Source organism: Rosa rugosa, chromosome 5 (assembly GCF_958449725.1).
Source record: "Rosa rugosa chromosome 5, drRosRugo1.1, whole genome shotgun sequence".
In the NCBI taxonomy this organism is placed as follows: Eukaryota; Viridiplantae; Streptophyta; class Magnoliopsida; order Rosales; family Rosaceae; genus Rosa; species Rosa rugosa.
In genome coordinates this window covers 21,492,095-21,511,650 of record NC_084824.1, presented here as the reverse complement: position 1 = coordinate 21,511,650, position 19,556 = coordinate 21,492,095, and the positions used below count along the sequence as shown (strand labels likewise).

General features: G+C 39.9%; 1 protein-coding gene and 1 pseudogene across 1 annotated transcript; both read right to left on the bottom strand.

Annotated features, from left to right (window-relative positions):
• Positions 1-2,196: 2,196 nt before the first annotated feature.
• Positions 2,197-11,789, bottom strand: LOC133707831 (3-dehydrosphinganine reductase TSC10A-like; annotated as a pseudogene).
• Positions 11,790-18,214: 6,425 nt separating this feature from the next.
• LOC133710026 (uncharacterized) lies at positions 18,215-19,239 on the bottom strand. Its single transcript, XM_062135997.1, has 2 exons — positions 19,038-19,239; positions 18,215-18,861 (listed from the first exon to the last, which is right to left on the bottom strand). The coding sequence occupies exons 1-2, from the start codon at positions 19,161-19,163 to the stop codon at positions 18,598-18,600; spliced, it is 390 nt and encodes a 129-aa protein (XP_061991981.1). The 5' UTR covers positions 19,164-19,239; the 3' UTR covers positions 18,215-18,597.
• Positions 19,240-19,556: the final 317 nt, after the last annotated feature.

The window sequence follows — 19,556 nt, the reverse complement described above, 5'->3', positions numbered from 1 at the left end:
CACCGGGGTCACTCTTGCCCGGGCACCACGTCATTTGGTGACCCAAGTCACCAAAAAATCGAAATTGGACCTTCCACCGGGCATGGGCTCCTCAACAGTAATTGTCTTGGGTCACTAGCTCGGGCAACTTCGTGACTGAGCCCGTGACCTAGGGCGCCAGCGTGGCCCAAAATGGGAGAAGCGGACGGACGCGCCAAGGCAAGGATTCTTGTCTTCTAGCGGGGACAGCTGCAGGTCGCGTGGGTTACACGGTTTTGTCCGGTAGCCATCATGTGCGCGCTGACGTGGACTAGCCGTTGGGCTGGTTTCATTTTTGAAGCCAACGGTCCACAAATCTGGACCATTGGTTTTGAATCTTTCCATTGATCCAACGGTGGCTGAATGTGTCCGAATGAAGATGAAAAAAATATAAAATTTTCTATAAAAAATTGTTTATCAATACTATTTATTTACATCATACATTTCTCATTTTCCAAAAAAAAAATTAATAAAATATTCGATGAACAATAACTGACTGGTGACCCTGCCCCAACGGGTGGAAGCAAAGATCCAGTGGCAGTGAATAGTTTCCTGCCCTGGTGCCCTGGTGACCTGGTGACCCAACGGGTGAACTTGCTCTTAGTAACTTAGTACATATCCCGTCTATTAGTCCCCCTCAAAATCCCAGTAATTTAAGTCCCTTCCTCTTTTATTTACCAAACAAGGGATTTTCCACGTGGGACTTTTAATCCCATTTAAAAGTCATCTCCCTCCTTCACATCCCTCATCCAAACACTCCAGATATTTTTCTTTTTTTGAGTAAATGTGGATTTCATTAAACGCATGTCAAGATGACCATTACATATCCAGCTAATGTCTTCTACTAGATATATTGAGAAGTTGTAATTGGAGAACTATTGTGATACATAAAGATAGACCACCTATTTTTGAACTTTACGCTCACTTATTAAAGCAAGCCTATGACTATGGAGACACCAAGACAAAGTACATAGGCCTAGTGCCACATAAACTTAGATTTTTCTTCACCCTTCAAGCTAGGGCTAGGAGATTTTGTCGAGCACAATCGCTTCCTGATTTATATAGAGATTTGGCCTAACAACAGGGTGAAGTGGGCCCCACAGTTGCCCAAATTCCTGAAAACCATAATTGACTTGGATGCCTCGTTCCCATCACGCTCTTCTTTCATCTTCTTTTTTAACCCACATCAGCATTGATGAGCCTTAAGCATAGCCCAATAGTTTGCCCTAGCCAATTTGAGTCCAAACCCAATATCGCTAAGGCAGCAGCACTACTGCCATAATCCATGACATCTCTGTTGCAGGGAATCACCCAGCTAGTCGCATGCCTTTAGACCACTGCCAAATACCAACACAGCTACTTGGACATCACCAGGCAACCACCGTCAGAATCACCGAGAACTGGGCTTATATTTGAGCCCAAAAATAGTCCTCCATACTGATCTGGACACCCAAATCCATTGGCGTGTCCCATTAACTCTGACATCTTATTCAACTCCGGCCGAGCCTCGCCTGACATCACCCTGCTAACAACACGAGATAGCATGGTGACGATCCGTAACCTCTGCGATGCACATTGGGCTTCAATCTAAAGAGATTGGTACTGGGCCCTTACTTGTTATTGGTATTGGATTAGGGATCTGGATTTATGCTACTTGTTCGTAAATGATCGCCTGCCAACATGGTCATGCTCTGACACCCTTGACCGGCTTCGATCTTTTGGTGGAACATTGCCCTCTGTTTTGCGTCAAAGTTCTTTTTGATACTTTCTGTGTTGAAGTGATTATTTCAATTTCTAGGCATTTTCAATGCAATTTTTGCATCTTTTAGTTTGCATTGTTCTTTTTCTTTTTCTGATGCGTTTTTGCATCTCATTGTTGTAATCCTTATATTTTATTTTAATAAACTTTGACCTCATTCGAATAAAAAAAAAAAGATTCTACTATTAACAGTGCATATTTATAGCATAGCAATTAAGTGAACAAACAAATTAATTTTTTTACAATTAAGTCCAGGACTTCATTCATTTTGAACTTTTTATGCAGCAAATTATTTCATTAGACGAGATTATTGAATGTTTGCTGTTGAAATAGGGTAACCCATTTCAAATTATCGCTACACTTTTCGATTTCAACACCACTAATAAACACGATGATATCTATTTCAAACAAAAAATAAAACGATAATCTAAGCAAAATGGAATTCCAAGCCTAAACTCAACGTTCAAAGATATAATTCGGCTTCCCTGTGTCTAAAACTCTGTGAATGTATATAGTCAAAAAATGAAATTCTCCTCCCAGCATCTATGTTCAGCGCATAATTCAACAGCTAAAATCAACTTTCTGGTAACTTCAGAAACTAACAAGTACCAACTCATGCAGCAAGAACTTCAGGTCCCTGAAATAAGCGATATCATATGAAAGCAAGAATTTGTGTGAGTTTCACTGATAACCAATTAGTGCATGGAAATCATTGCTGGCAAAGGAAAAAACGGGATTCTTAAGAGTGTTGCTTTAGAAGGAAAAGAGGGTTTTTAGATACCATTGTGGTTGGACAAACAAAGAACAGATGCCCATTGTGGAAAAATCAATAAAGGAAATAGGAATCTAGCTATTACTTAAGTGTTAATACACCAAATAAAAAAGGAGCTGCACAGCAGAAAAAACAAAGACTAGAATAGACTGCAACTCTTTAATCTGGCTATAGCTAGTTGGATGCAAAATAATTTCACTTGTATCTCCTACCAACTAGCAGGGGCAGCACCAGAGCCTTCCTCTTCCCTAATTAGTGGAAGCCAACTACCAACTAGTAGGGGCATCCTATGATGGACTGTATTTTCTTTTTTAAATCATTACCTAATACCAAGCAGTGAAGCACTACATGCACTATTCTATTCTAATCTTCTTCTCTTAACACTATCCTCTATGTTGATTAAGTCACTCCTTTTCGGTGGTGGATCCATTGATCAATATACTTTGTAGGCTTGGAGCGCAGACACAGAAGCCAAAATACCAAGGAAATTATAATAACTCTCTCTAACATATTAAGCTCCTCTTCATATTCAAAGTTCTTTAGCTAAATGATTCACTTTCAAGTTTTAAGTGCATGCAATATCTGAAGTGTAAACACAAGAGAGAGCAAAAGATATCAGGCAGCATCAAAACTAGGCAGATTACTTGTCAAGGTAGAGTAACAGAAAGCATAAATAATTGGCCTATGCAGTAATATCCAATTCAATATTAAACAAGATTATTCAAGCAGCAGTGAAATAAAAGAGCAGACTACTTACTTTGTTTTGTCCATGAAACTTGTGTATACTTGCATACCAATTTCACTAAAATCCCAGAGCAGCTATCTGTATTACACCAACAGCAACCACCTCCACAAATGCCATGACGAATGATCTCTGGGGCGACAACCCTACACTAACAATGGACAACAAAAGCACTACAAAGTTGCAAGGCACAATAAAGGAAGCAGACTTGATTCCATCCATGCTTTCTTCGCAACTTCCTTGGCTTTCATTGCACCAGAGGTTTCCACTATAGTGCTGGTAAGTTGCGGCCTTGTCTTAGTTTTTGCAATTGAGTGCACATTTCAAAATTTACATTACTAACCAAAGGAATTCATAAATCCCCAATCAAAGTGTTGCAATTCAGACACAGACTGCAAAGCTCGATGGGATGAAATCCCACATTGCTAAAATTGACAATAATTACCACATCATTCATGTTTTGTTTACCTTCAGTGAGTCCAGGAGTGTTAGTATCCGGAGGGAAAATCAGCGAAACGTGAATGTCATCTGCAATGACCTCTTGCTATAGAGTTTCAGTCAAACCCTGAAGCCCAAATTTGCTAGCTGAATAAGCAGCATAGAGATAAATCCCAACCTGACCTGCCTGAGACAACATTAGAAAAGTCGAGCCCGGTCCACGGTCCTTCCTGTCTTTCATTCCCGGCAAAGCAGCTTTTATCATGTTGAAGCTACCGATCAGATTGACGTCCACCATGAACTTGACCTCATCCAATACCTGTTTCTCCAACTCCTTGGCCACAAACACTCCCTGGTTAACGACGAACACGTCAATCGGGCCCGCCGCCTTGACAGCCTTCGAAACTGGATGTAGTCACAGACGTCGGCGGTGAAGATGGCGATGTGGATGCCGATGGAGAGCTGGATGTAGTTCTTGGCCTCCTCGAGCTTGTCAAGGGAGCGCGCGAGGATAGAGACTTTGGCGCCCTCGGAGGTGGCGCGGTGGGCTAGGGCGAGGCCGATGCCGCTGAAACCGCTGGTGATGAAGACGTGGCGGTTCTTGATTGGGACGGTGGTGGGTCGGGGGCGGACGATGAAGTGGAGGAGGAGGATGAGGAGGAGAGCGAGAGGGAGGAGAAGTTGGGGTCCGTCATTGATTGTGGTGTGGAGTCAAGTAGTGTGGAGTAGTAGTAATAAGTAGTGTCTTCCTGTGTTGGTTTAAGACTTTGAGTTTGAGTTTGAGTTTGAATGGAAGCAGGAGTAGCTACCAATGGTTATATATAGAATAGGGTGGTGTAGGAAGCTGCATGCCTACAGGGTGATCACTATTATTCATTTTGTTTTTGGTAGAGACGACTGAATCACTATCAGTATGACGAATGACAGAATGAGTACGTTCATAGCACTATTATTCTTTTTATTTTTGGTAGAGATCGACGACCGAATCACTATCAGTATGATGAATGAGTACGTTCATGCAAACCAAAAGAGAAATAATAAACTTTATTTTCTTTTTAGATAAAAACAAAATTAAGGTTCTAAATTCGTTAGACGAAGTGGTAAATTGCTACACATTTTGCACTCAAGATGACGATAATCCATCTTTTTTTTTTTTTTTTTTTTTTTGTTGGGAAGCTTTTATCGATAAATATTTCGTTGGCCATACATCTTTTTCATTTTATTTAAGAGATGATTTTATTGACTAATTATTTGTTGGCAAGGTGCATTCATGTGTGGTTTTGGTAACATCGGCAAAGGTATGTTCGTTGGCTAAAGGTGTCTAATTTTTCTGTTTTTCCTGTGGGAGGCTTTTAACCTCGACAATTTTGTTAGTGTCCCTTCTGTGATTTTATTTTTATGCATGTAAGGCTTTCGTCAATGAAAGAGCTATCGGGACAAGTGTGTTCCTATTTTATTTTTTTAATGGGAAGTTTTCTCCGAAGAAATGTTCCTCATTTCCAGCATGTTAATTTCTTATATTTTATGAGAGGTCAGCTTTTTGAAAGAAATGTGGATTTCATTAACGCATGCCAAGATGGTCATTACATATCCTTCTGCTGCCTTCGACTAGACAGATCAAGAAGTTGTAATAAGAGAACTACTGTGATACATAGAAACAGACCACCTATATTCAAACTAATCGCTCACTTATTTAAAGTGAGCCTATAAACTATGGAGAAGAGTGAGACATAGTAAATAGGCCCCTACCACACCTATCTATATTTTTTCCTTGCCCTTCAAGGTAGGGTTAGGAGATTTTGTCGAACACAAAAGTTGTCCGATCCATAGAGAGATTGGGCCTAATAGCACGGTGAAGTGGGCCCCACAACTGCCCAAACTTTTAAAGATCCGAATGGATTTGTTAAGGAATAGCTAGCCCGAGCCCATCACCTTCTTCTTGCATCTTCCTTTTCTGGCCCACAGCAGCAGCCCTAAGCACGGGCCCAACAGTGTGCCCTAGCCCATTTGGGCCCAAACCCAATCTCACGAAGGCAGTAGCCTCTCTGCTACAGCCACCACCATCTCCGTCGCAGGGAGTCACCCAGCCACCTGGACCACCACTCGAGACCAACGTAGCTTTTAGAGAACACCACCGGGCCATCATCATCAGAATCACCGAGAACTGGGCTCGAGTATGAGCCAAAAAACAGTCCTGCCCTATTGATTTGGACACCCATATCCATCGGCAAGTCATCGACAATTTTGACCACGTCTGCAGCGGCGCCCAAGCTCCATTCAACATCCATTCCAGATCTGTAACCTCTGCGTTGCACCTTCGCTCAGCACCCTTTGTCATTTGCGTCTCAAGCAACGACGATAACGCCATTGAAGACAAAGAGAGAGATTGGGAGGTCTTTAGCAGCCAGACTGCTTCGCTGCCGCCCCTACCATAGCCCGGGAGATCAGACCACCACTTCAGGCTTTCCTCGAGCAGAAATCTGCTCTTCCAAGAAGGATTATTCCCATCACCCACAAAGGTAACAGAGATCGGACCCAAAAAATTTGGGCTAAGGAGTCGGTCGGAACCACTGTATGCATCGCCAACAGGAGGTGGCGTTAGAGGGAGTGTGAGAATAAGCGTTGCGAGAGAGATTAGGGTTGTTTTCTCCAGGTATAGCATGGCCAAATTTTTTTTATATTTGAGAGCCTTTCAACAAAAAAATTTCATCGACACGAGTGTGGCCTTTTTTTTTTTTTTTAATTGTTTGGCTTAGGCCAACAAACATTTAGACATATAGTCGATATACAGTGATTGTTCATCTACACAGTAATTAAGTAAGAAAATTATGCTTAACCAACGTTAGATATCTAAAGGTAGAAAATAAAATTACTTAAACTTAAAAATTGATTATTCCCACCGTTAGATTTAGATCTAAGGATAGTTGAGCATAATTTTCACTGACTTGGCATAGAGTGTGTCCCTATTTTTTAATATTTTTATACCAGTTTTTTTCGACTTAAATTTGTCGTCTCAAGTGTCATTTTTTTTATAGGAGGCTTTTGTCGACCAACAAGTATTGTCAATGTCCCAAATTTAATTGTTTTATATGAGAGGATTTTACTAACAAAATTTTGTTGCCAAAAGTACTTGACCTTTCTTCTGGGGATCTTGGCGACCAACTCATACAGTGGTATGCATGATCTCTCTTTTGGAGTAAGCATGCCTGTGTCTATGGCATGCATGATCTTGATATGCAACGCTCATATTATAAGCAGAAGACGTTTCCTGCCTTCTTCTGCAAGCTATAGCTTCGTTTGTACTATTAGGGTATCTGAACAATAACATTATCAGTTGGGTAAAATCCTCATATAGTACCCGAATTATCACGAAATGCACTTTTTGGTACCTACGAATTTTCAGGGAGTCTAGTGGTACATGTACTATCCCTCCGTTAGCCCTTATAGTACCTCCGTCTATTATTCCGTTAAAAATGTCTATGTGGCGGTTATGTGACACTCATGTGACAAAAATAGCAAGGGTAAAATAGTCTTTCATTCATATTTAAAAATTATAGAATTTAATATATTGAATATCTATAATTAAAGAAAAAATTTGACACATAAAAAAAAAAGAATAATACCCAATTTATTCTTCACTATTCTCGAGATACTTGGGGCAATTATTTAAGTACTTCTAGTTTTCTTTAGTTTTTTTTTTATGAAAATTTAATATATATTAATTTGGGTCAACTAATGAGATAACTTTTTTCTCGAACAATTAATAGGATTAAGCAATGGAGTTGGTAGGTAAATCTAGATATTCACTACATTCAATTTTAGGTCTTTTTTTTAACCTAGTTTAATTTAGTTTAGTTAAAAATTTGTAAAAGAAATATAAAAAATAGGTGTTTTACTATTTTACCCATACTTTAACGGAATAATTGACGAAAGTACTAAAATGGATAACGGAGGGATAATACAGGTACCACTAGACTCCCTAAAAATTCATAGGTACCAAAAAGTGTATTTCGTGATAGTTCAGGTACCATATAAAGATTTTACCCTTATCAGTTTCTTGGCAAACCGGCTCATCTATTCCATATCAAATACCATGGCTGCAAAATTCCTTTTTTTGCTTTCTCATTTACGGTAAAGATCGATCCCGGAGAATCATGGAAAAATATATTTGATCCCAATCATCAGTAAAAGATTGGTTTCATGAACTGATGAAATGCTGAATGGATCAATACTTTAATGCATATATTTAATTAAAAACCCATAGTTAGTAATATTAATTCGGAATGGGAATTAAACATAAAAAATAGGGCTAAATACTAGTTAGTACCCTGTGGTTTAGGTTCAAAATCAATTCAGTCCCTGGACTTCTAATTTCATCAAAAACACTCCTGCACTTTCAATTTTGATCTAATAGGTCCAATTCGTTAATATTCTGTTATGGGTTCAAGTTATAGTTGGATTATTTGTTGAAAAACTATTTATTTTTAATAGTAGGACTCACTCCTAAATTGACTATGCAGACCACCTCGACATCACATCATAAAACATAGGCCATATATGAGTCACATTAATAAGTTAAATAACTTAATTGTCGGAAAACTAACAAATTGGACCTATTAGATCAAAATTGAAAGTGCAGGGGTGTTTTTAATGAAATTAGAAGTACAGGGACTGAATTGATTTTGGACCTAAACCACAGGGTAGTAATCTGTATTTAGCCCTAAAAAATACGTATGTGAATAATTCGGTAAGTATTAATTAAATATACTTTGAAAAATTCGAAATGGAGGTAGCTTTATTCCCATGCTTGCTGCCGCTTGGTCTCTGAACTTGTTGAATGAATATCAACGCATCCACCCTTTGAACGTCACCAAGAAGAGCAAGAGAGTGGAAGCTGCTAAGTGGGTGTTTCTACCTCGTGGTAGACTTAAAATAAAGGATAAAAATTCCAAATGGTACCTGAATTATTGCGAAAGGTATTTTTTGGTATCTATGAATTTTTTTTACCCGAAATGATATTGAAATATTGCGCCGTTACTAAATATAGTATCTACATTAACTTTTCAGTTAAATTTGTCTACATGGCATGTATTTTTTGAATAAAAACTCCAAATGGTACCCGAGCTATTGCAAAATGTATTTTTTGGTACCTATAATTTTCTTTTACCCCAAATGGTACCTCAAATATATTTTAATCACAAATTCAAAATGAAACTCCAAATACATACTTGAGGTACCATTTGAGGTAAAAATAAAATAAATTATAGGTACCAAAAAAATACATTTTGCAATAGTTCAGGTACCATTTGTAGTTTTATCAAAAGAAATACATGGCATGTAGGCGACTTTAACGGAAAAGTTAACGTAAGTACTATATTTGGTAACGGCTCAATACTTCAGGTACAATTTGAGGTAGAAAAATTCATAGGTACCAAAAAGTACCTTCGCAATAGTTCAGGTACTGTTTGGAGTTTTTACTCTAACATAAATCTTGATGGTGCTTTTTAGAGTGACTATGACAGTGAAGGAATCGGTGTGGTTGTGTGTGATGAGGCTGCAAGCTTTAGGTGTGCATGGTCCAGGTTTCTGCCTTATGTGGGTTCAGCTCTTCACTGTGAGGTTGAGGCATGTAGACTAGGGTTACTACTAGCTGTCCCTCAAGGGTGGAAGGAGATTGAATTAGAGAGTGGTTCCTCCATTTTGGTGAATGCTCTTAATTGGCAAGGGGAGGATAATTTAGAGGTTAGTCAAATTATTGATGATTGTAAAGATTATTTACATGCTTTGATGTTATTGTAATTCAACACATTTTTTGGGAATCGAATAGTATAGGTGTGTGGTAGATAGATTAACCCACTTTACTTGCGTAGGTTATGTCATTGATCTGTCACTAGATGTAATGCACTTATGAACACTAGGGGTTTAGGTATTACGTACCCCCCCTGGGGCGCCCCCCACCCCCGCGATGCTACAATTTGGATAAATAATAACATGGACGTGTGGGGATAACCTCCTAGCTTGATTGGTTTTTTTTTCCTATAGCAAGCTTGCAACGATGGAATTTTGTAGGAACAATAGATTTGGTGGTACAGGACTATACGTGTGTTCCTATTTTTTAATTTTTTTTTCTATTGGAGGCTTTCTTGGACATAATTTTTGTCATTGGTCGACATTTTTTTTTTCTCATGTGAGGATCTTGTCAACGAAAGATTTGTTACTACAAGTATGTCACTTTTTATTTTCTCTATGGAGGCTTAAATTATTTAATTTGTCGCACAAAATTATCCTTTTTTAGCCTGTTTATTATTTTTTTGGAGGCTATAACGATGAATTGTTCGTCTGCTAACATGTATCCATTTTTATTTGATTTATTTATAAAGATTGTTGCTGACAAATAATTCCACGGTAAGTCATCATGGGCCAGGCCTATTCTAAATTTTAGGGATTAGGATAGGGTCTGGCTGGGCCTAGTCAAAGTCAATGAAACTTAGGGCCGGGCCAGGCAGAGCCTTCAATATGTAAGCCATTACCCGCTTTTAAGAGCAAGTTCATCCGTTGGGTCACTAGGTAAGGGTCACTGGTCACTGTGTCAAATACTATTCACTACTTTTTTATGTTTGTTTCCACCAGTTGGGTCTGGGTCACAGGGTCAGTTTCCAAACTGACCTAGGTCAGTTTGTAAGTAAGAAAACTGACCCAGAGAGTGACCCAAAGTGACCCAGGTCAATTTGGACACTGACCCAAACCCAATGGGTGGAAACAAACATAAAAAAGCAGTGAACAACATATGACCCAGTGACCAGTAGCCTTAGCCTTGATTTAGTGACCCAAGGGTGAACTTTCTCTAAGGTCCATCCCATAAGGGTCAAAAGGACTGGGCCGGCCTTCCTAATAGGGTTAACAAGGGCAGAAAGAGCCTTACTTTGTTTAATAAAATGAATAAACTGTTCAAGTAAACCCAGAATATGTGTTTAGCCCAAACTCTAGGTTACTTGACATAGTTGTAATAGAGTTTAGAATTAGAGATATTCTCGGAGATATTCATAGATATCAGATTAATTGTACGATTATCTTTCCTTGTACAACTCTGATTCTATGTCTTGTAATCCTCTATATAAAGATGCCCCTATTATCAATGAAAGCACGACTCAATTCTCTCCCAATTTCAGTTTTCCTCAAACATATTATCAGCACGAAGCCCTAACCTTGAAACAAGTAGCCAAACCCTGATTTAAGAAACTAAAACCCTAAATTCGAATACAAAACCTTGAATCCTTTTCTGCCTCCACCTCACCCCTTGAAGCCCTCCACACCAGGAATTCAGGAACCGGAAACAGAACACCAGAAACCGGTCCAGAAGAAACTAAACCGGTCGCCACAACTTGTTGCAGAAAAACTGGCAGATGAGAAAAAAAAAAAAAGAACAGATAGGCGCGGCCCAAAGAGACACAACCCAAAAAAAAAAAAGGAAGGACCGAGAGTGCAGCCCAGAAGCCCACGCAAGCCCAGAGTGCAGCACCTGGCCCACTGACTTTAGACCACTGCCCACTGACGTCAGTTCACCTCCGGTGCCACGTTAGCACGCCAGCTCACCCACAGCCACGTCAGCAACAGCACTGCCACGTCAGCTCCAGTACTGCCACATCACCGCCGGCGATTTTTTCGACCAGTTTTCCGGCCATTTTCTGGTGACTTTTTCCGACCAATTTTTCCGGCGACTTATTTTGAGGTAATTTTTACTAAAAGTTCCCGTTTTTTGAGTTTTTATTCAATTTCTCTTCTTTTTCTCGGGGACTTGCAAACTCCCTTCTTCTACCCCCGTTTCTTCAACATAGGGGAGACCTAATTAAGCCGAACTGTGGGGGTTCGTGTTCACTCCAAGCTTGGAGCTTGTTGAGATCTCCAAACTTAGAGTTTGTAGAGAATTTATGATCGACCACTTATGTCATTGTTTTGATCTAATCCAATACCTCTTGGAATTGAATTTCTTGGAAGCGATTATCCTAAGAAATTCCTAATTTCTTGGAAGCGATTATGCTCATAAATTCATAATTTCTTGGGAGCAACTACGCTTAGAAATTTTATACGTTTTCGTGGTAGCCTTTTATGCTCCGAAACTAACCCTAATGGTTAAGAGACAATGATGTATTCCATTGGCTCATGAATAAAATTTTGAGTTCTTTTCATTATGATTCCATTTTGATTCTGAGCATATTACTTTGTGACTACGATGGCTAGGCCTGTTTGGACCCAAAATGAGCATTTTTGCCTGACAAGGCACGTCTTGGAGAAATTGAGCCAAAGTCAGTGGCTCAAGCTATATATTGTCGACAAGTTCGAAATATATATTTAGAGGCTAAATAAAGCCTACTATGGAAGCATGAAAAGTCAACTTTAGCACATTTTCCTACTTCGGCTAGGAGAAACCGAGCTAAACAGAAGGAGCGGCCGCCTGACCAAATGAACTCTAAATGATCTGAAACTCTGCAGATCCATTCTAGACATCCCAAGGATCATTTCTTATGAATAGTGTCAGAGCTAGTTTTCAGTGGAAGGCCTTCAAACAATCAGTCCAATTTTCTGCAGAAGCAAAACTGGAAAACTGGACCTGTAAGAGGTCCAGCAGCGTTTCCGGCCCAACCACATGGAAGAAAGCTCTGAAAATTTGCCACAATGATCTACACTCATTGTGGATCATTTGATGTGAAGAGGTCGAAGACCCATTTTGAGTTCTTGGTGGAGATATAGCTGCAGCAAAATTGGAGCAGTAAGTGCTTAAACCTAACATTCCATTAGTGTTTAAGTGCTTAAACCTAACATTCCATTAGTGTTTTAAGTGCTTAAACCTAACATTCCATTAATGTTTAAGTGCTAAAACCTAACCCATTATGAGTTGTTTAAGGCCAAATAGTGTTGCTTGGTAGCCTATATATAGAGGCTACAACAAGTATCAAAGAACAACAACACAATTCAACAAACATCTCTAAGATGATCTAAGTTCTCTCTAGAGCAACCTCTCTAAGAGGAACTCCTCTCCTTCTCTTTCTCTTATCGGTGATCACACTCCTAGTCCTAGTCTTCTCAGAAGCCGACTTTCAGTGCCACCAAACCCTCTGTCAACGTACTTCGGTCCTAGTCTCCTCGGGAGCCGACGGTAGTGCCGCGACCAAAGAAGAACAACACAATTCAACAACATCTCTAAGATGATCTAAGTTCTCTCTAGAGCAACCTCTCTAAGAGCAACTCCTCTCCTTCTCTTTCTCTTACCGGTGATCACACTCCTAGTCCTAGTCTTCTCAGAAGCCGACTTTCAGTGCCACCAAACTCTCTGTCAACGTGCTTCGGTCCTAGTCTCCTCGGGAGCCGACGGTAGTGCCGCGACCACAACGGTTACAGAACCAGCCAAGCAAGGGTAACGCCCTAGCAACCCAGCCAAGCTAAAGTCACGCTTTAGCAAGTTCTCTCTACTTCCCAGTGGTTCTCGCTCTGCTCGATCTACAACATCGAGTATCGATTGTGATTTTCAAGAAGCTCAGCAAAAGTCCTCGCCACGAGGCATAAAGAATCCCACGACGAGGTTGGTGCTCTCCTCGTCTACAATCGCTTGATAGAAGTCAGGTCAAGGGACACCCCGGACGACCGCACCCGAACGGTGCTGGCACGCCCGCGCATAAAAGAGACTGTTGACCAGCTGCAACAAAATTGGAGCCAAACAAGGCCATCAGTGTTAATTCAAGGACATGGACTAGCCCAAGTTCCCCTAGCCAAATGGCACCTTGATTACCGTCACAGAAACTCTCTACGCTCCTGGGCAAATCGCACCTATGAATAGCCAACGGATTCCATGCGAAAATGCATGTAGAGAACGGAAATGAGTTCATTTGCAATACCTCTAATGATTGCGAACAAATGCGCATCTTAGAGATATGTGTCTCTCTAGTAGACTCTATGTCACTATTCGAGCTATTAAATACAATAAAGTCATGAGAGAAGATCTCTTGGATTTAGACACATATTGGCTTTGTCACGACAGGATAGGTCATCTTAATTAGTCATGATATGATGATCCGTCTACTAAAGACTTCACATAGACATCTATTCTCTCGAGCATAACGAAGCATGAATCAAAAGTTAATTCCTGGACTAAGTGTGACCACCGTTGCTGCCTTTGGCGCCGCCGCCGTCCACCACCAGCCTAGGGCTGGCACAGTCCCTACCCATGACGCCATGGATGGTGTCCATCCTGGTGATGCTGCAATCACCAATTTTGCTTCCAATAGCGTTTCAGACGCTCAGGCCCAACCACAATTCTCATTGGTTGTTTCTAAGGCATATCAATCAATTTACAAAGCCCGTTCCTAAGGGAAATTAGGACTGAGACCGTCCTATGCAAAGAAAATGAACATACTCATTCTGTTCTTACATAGAATCCGTGGGGATTCTGTGGACTAGTTCAACCAACTTGCGGACGTTTAAATATCTCATGATGTTGGTTGACACGCAAACATGCTGGTCACGTGTTGTGCCATTGTCCACTTGTAATGCTGCTTATGCTACACTCCTAGCACATATGATATGACAACGAGATCACTCTCCGAATCATCCTATTCAGTCAATTGGATTTGACTATGCTAGAGAGTCTGATGTTGGACATCATATTCCCATGAGCACACCCAAATGGTCTTGCGGAAACGACTACGATGGTTGTCCGAACATTAGTAATGCGCACCAATCTCCTAATATCCGCTTGGGGTGATGCAATATAACATGCAGCTATGCTAATTTATCTACGACCCACCGCCACTCAATCTACTTCTGCGTTATAGCAAGTAACTGGGTATAAGTATCGTACTTACGCATAATTGAGTGTGCCATTTATGTGCCAATTGTGCCGCTACAACGCTTTATGATGGGTCCTTACAGACGAATGGGCAACTACGTTAGATTTGAGACTCCAACAATCGTCCGCCACTTAATGCCCTTGCTAGGCGATCTCCTTACCGCTAGATTTGCGGATGTCACTTTGATAAGCAGTCTTCCCTTCGTTAGAGGGAGATAAGAACACTAATGTTCAGCAGGAACGACAAGAATTGTTGTGGTATGTCCCCACTATGTCTCATCTCGATCCCCGTTAAAGTGACGTGATCACACAAATATGCTGCAAACATGCCTACAAGGAATGACGTCCCTATGAGAGGACGTAGCACCACCGTACACGGAGGTAGGCATAGCGCCAACGCCAAAGAGAGTGGCACTCTAGGCCATGGCCTCAGCAAGGATGCATAGGAGGCCCATGCGTTCGAAGGATACTTTGGCGCATTCCAATCTTTTGATCATCAAGACTCAAAATCCGTCTCATGAGAATCTTCCGGATTATGGTTATCGTTGGGGGACGCCTCAACGTCAGAACCTATTCCTGAGAATATTGAGAATATAGAGCTCTATGAAAGCACGACTCAATTCTGTCCCAATTTCAGTTTTCCTTAAACATAAACTACATTATTTGTTTTTTTGGCAAAATGTGGCTCAATTGTTGTATTGATGGGTAATCCAAGACTCTTTTTTTTTTTGTTGACCCTATTTAGTATACACATTTTTTTGAAGTTACCTTAATAACATTTATAAATGTTAGTTATGGTACTTATATACAATTAATTTTTTTTTTTTTTTTTTTTGATCGGGTTAGTTGTTAGTAACTCACACACCCATGCAGTGGTATCCCAGCGCCAGGACACCTGCACCGACATTGCGGCGAAAGCCTGGCAAAGCCAGACTAATCCACTGCACCGCAGACGCACAAACCCAAAGGGTCCCTTAGCTCCAAATCTCTCAAAATTAATTATTATTTAACAAAGAAAATAAATATTAAAGAAAATAAAACTTTCTAAATTAATTACGAAATAATAAAGGGATAAGTTGTATGTGAATAAAAAAAGATGAATATATTTAAGAAATAGAAAAAATAAAAATTATTAGGGCTTGTTTGGGCGGGCTTAAAAGACTGAGCCGGAATTGGCTCTTATGAGCTCAAATGGGTCGAGCCGGGCCTCATTTCCATAGCCCTTACCTTATCCTATTTGAAAAAATGCCAGATCGGCCCGAGTAAGGGCCAAATAATGACCCCTAGATGTATCCGGCTCTATATCTCATAACTAAGACTCTAAAAGCAGTGATTCAACCTTAGAGATTTGCCTTCATGAAGCACTTCAATCTCCTTTAGGCCCAGGGCTAGTTATGATCGTCCTATGCAATCTGTGAAGATGGCGACTCGCATGGTAGAGGTGTTTGTGGCTCCATGAACTAGGGAATTTTTGGTTGGCTTTGTGATTATCTCGGCATTCTCATTCTTTGCGATATACGGGATTGTGATTTGTGGTTGCAATAATTGCTAGGTTCTCCAAGCTTCCTACGGCTAGATATTGGCTACTACTCGTATGTTGGGCATCTTGGCGTTTGGACTTTTAGTCCTTTGATTTGTCGGGTTTACTTCATAAAGTTTATCCTGTCCATATGAGATGAGAATATACATACTTCAGTTGGATACAACTACCATTTTCCCTTTGTTTCATTTAGTCTATTTATTTATTAGGAAAATAGTGGGCTTGTTGATAGGCCTGTGGTCCATAACAAGAAGTGGGCTCATGGATTGTCAAGATCAACTTTGCAGCTCCAACCTGGCCTCACTGATTGGGTCGTCGACCTAGATCGACACGTTTAGGGCAACATAGTTCCCAAAGTTGCCCTTCTATAGTTCTCACTTACGATGTTGGTCCTTCTATAGTTCCCATCCATCCTCCTTTACAACGATTAAGGATTGTTGAGAATGACATGAAATCGAAATAATGAATCTGATTCATGAAAATCCAGGCATGTTCTGATCGATCTAACTATTGATAGCAATGCATCTTTCTATCAAAAACAGAGAGAGACACATACTGTTGCGGTGGTCACCCACAGGATTCATTCTGTTCGTTAAATAATTCACCGATTGTTTCAAGTTTGGCACACACCCAACAACAGATGGCAACTGTTATCTAGATCTCTGATCTCAAATCTGAACCAAAAAAAGAATTTTATATAGGACCAGATCCATCTCAAAGCAAATATTCCCTGACTTGTGATATTCTTACTTTTTTTTCTTCAACTTAATTTGTACTTTGTCCTTCCCAGTCTTTTTAATGTTCCATTTCATCAATAATTAGTATCCTGCAAACTCTTTTGTTTACTGGAGTTCTTAGTTCATCAGTCTATCTGTCACTGCTAAGGATTACTCAGTAATGAGGCTCTTTGCAGTGGCTTATGTTGGTTACATTACTAATGTTGGGACTCAACACATGCCCGCCCGCACGATTCACACAACTCAAGATATCAAATGATTGGATAAGGTTTCTATTGGGAGTGAAAGGCCATGCATCTAGCATCGTAGATTTATGAATTTTTCTTCTTAGGGCTCACTAGTAGTTTGTTTTAGGCTTTTAGCTCTTTTAACGATATTCATCGAACACTTTGTTCTTAAGTTTATAAAGAAAAGTGAAAAACATATGTAGCTATAAAATAATGTTAAGGATAATAGAGCCTAGGGGGCGGCCTTTCCTAGTATCCTAAACATGATCACGAATTCACGAGTACTTGAAGGGCTACTAATAAGTGGTGACAGAGAAGTTGAGAACTATACAAGAAAATGAATGAAACCGATTGCTAAAGAAATGGAAAACATGGTGTCAAAGAGGACATCAAAGAATATGACCACTAAAATGAATGGAATAGCTTATGGAATGTATGCACTTTGCAAAAATGACATGAAGAGAGTGATGAGTTTAAAGGGCTTTTGCAGCAAAAGAGAGCTAGCTAGGATCATTCAGCTATTTATTAATTGAGTGTGAAGCTTTCTTTAATAATTGAGCTAATTAATTTAATTAAGCTTCTAGTTCCTCTTGGATTAACAGATCAATTAGCTAGCTTAGGCCTAATCATATTCAATGCTAGTAGGAAAGGGATTTGATCAATTATGTCATGATTAAAGTGAAGTTTGAAAGTTTATGCCTGCAATGATGCAGCTCTTACTACCCTAAGAGATTCCAATGGTGAACAAGAGCATATATTGACACCCAATAGATAGCTTTTCCTTTTTCCTTTTAGGTCGATTTGCAACCCACCAAATTGCTCACATGCTGTCACAATAATTTCAACTCCTTTTCCTCTTCCAATTATTCCATGCATAAATAAAACCAAGTTATTTTCTCTAATTGAAGATCCAACAAGCTAACGATCTTTGTTTTCTGAATGTTTCAGCTCAATCAATTTCTCCAAGATCTTCTTCCTCCAATTTGATTTTATGCTCGCCAACTGGGTAACTTGCTTGGATATCAAGCATTAAAGTACTTGTTCTTTCAGAAAACCATAATGCAGAATCTCATAAGATCTGCTAATTATGTTGCTATTTCAATTCATAGGATCGTAAATTCGAATCCTATGGCACCTTCACTCAATAAATTGAAATTTTCCATACAAATTGGACAAGAAAATCAATTACATTATTGAGTTGGTTATCAACTGATACAAAAATAAGAATAAAACAATTTGATTAATAGCATCTAATTAATGAATTAGAAATGCTCATCCTATATCCAACCTAACAATAACCATACATGTTCCCAATTGGAGGCTTAAAAACCTTTGGTTAAGCCTCCCCCTTTACAAAAATATGTAGCTTTATTCTCCTTGCCCTGCCATACATGTACATCTTCATCACCATAACTTTAAAAGTAGTATCATAAACTCCTTGAATTGCCTGGCCAAATTTGGCCCAAAAGGGATTCATCGGTGGAAATTTTATTTCACTGTAAACTTAGTAAGGTTGTTGTTCTTCTACTCTCTGCCATTTCTTGGTCTAAAAGCAAAGTCTGAAGGTAGTTGGGAAACCATTTTCCTGTTGGGCTGATCAGCTTGTGATCTGTTGTGGGGTTTTGTGTTGTTGTATGCATTAGTGTATTTCCCTGGCCTATTATGCTTTCTTCTCGGCGCTGTCGATTGCGGGATGAAAACTCCAGTTCCTTTGGTTTCTCTTTTGCAAGATTGCTCATACAGATAAGCAGGGACTTGAGCTGGTGGATGAATTGCACAAGAGAAAGCCTGTAAAAAAAAAAGTATAAACAAAGTTAAAACCATGTCATGCGTTGCTCTCGCCCAAGTAAGCTTAACTTCCGAAGTTCTAATGGGATCCGGTGCATTTTCGGTTAAAATCAGCTGAAAATGAATAACCAAGCAATGAAATGCATAAAGGGTATGCTAGCGAGTAAATAACGTACCTGAAGAGAAACAGAAGGGCAAGTGGCAATAGGGTCTTGATCATCATCATCCATGATAAGAAGAGAGATTTGCTTAGTCAAGTCTGCAAAGAACAAGTCATCTTCAAGCTCCTTGGCCACCTCCATACTTCTTCTTATGCTTAATCTAGCAATTGGGTCTGTGCAAGTCTCTTCAAGCTCAAGCTCTCTTCAAATCCAATGGGGGAATCAGTAGGATTTTAAATAGGGGAAAGAGGCATGGGGATGATGCGTACACATGGAGTTGTGAAGCCATGTGGAGTGGTGGGGTATTAGCAGTGGCAGTTGGACCTATCTGTAAATTAAGTCTTGAGTGCCCCCACAAGAATCATGAAGTGTGTCATCATATTATCCAATTGCCCCAAAAGAGATGAGGAACAGCCGGCAACAACCCACATTCAGATATCAAATCCGATCCAAGATAGACTCAAAATCTCAAGCAAAACTTAGACACTTGGTTGTGAATCAGTTCTCTGCCTCTCATCCATATTTTTCCTAAGA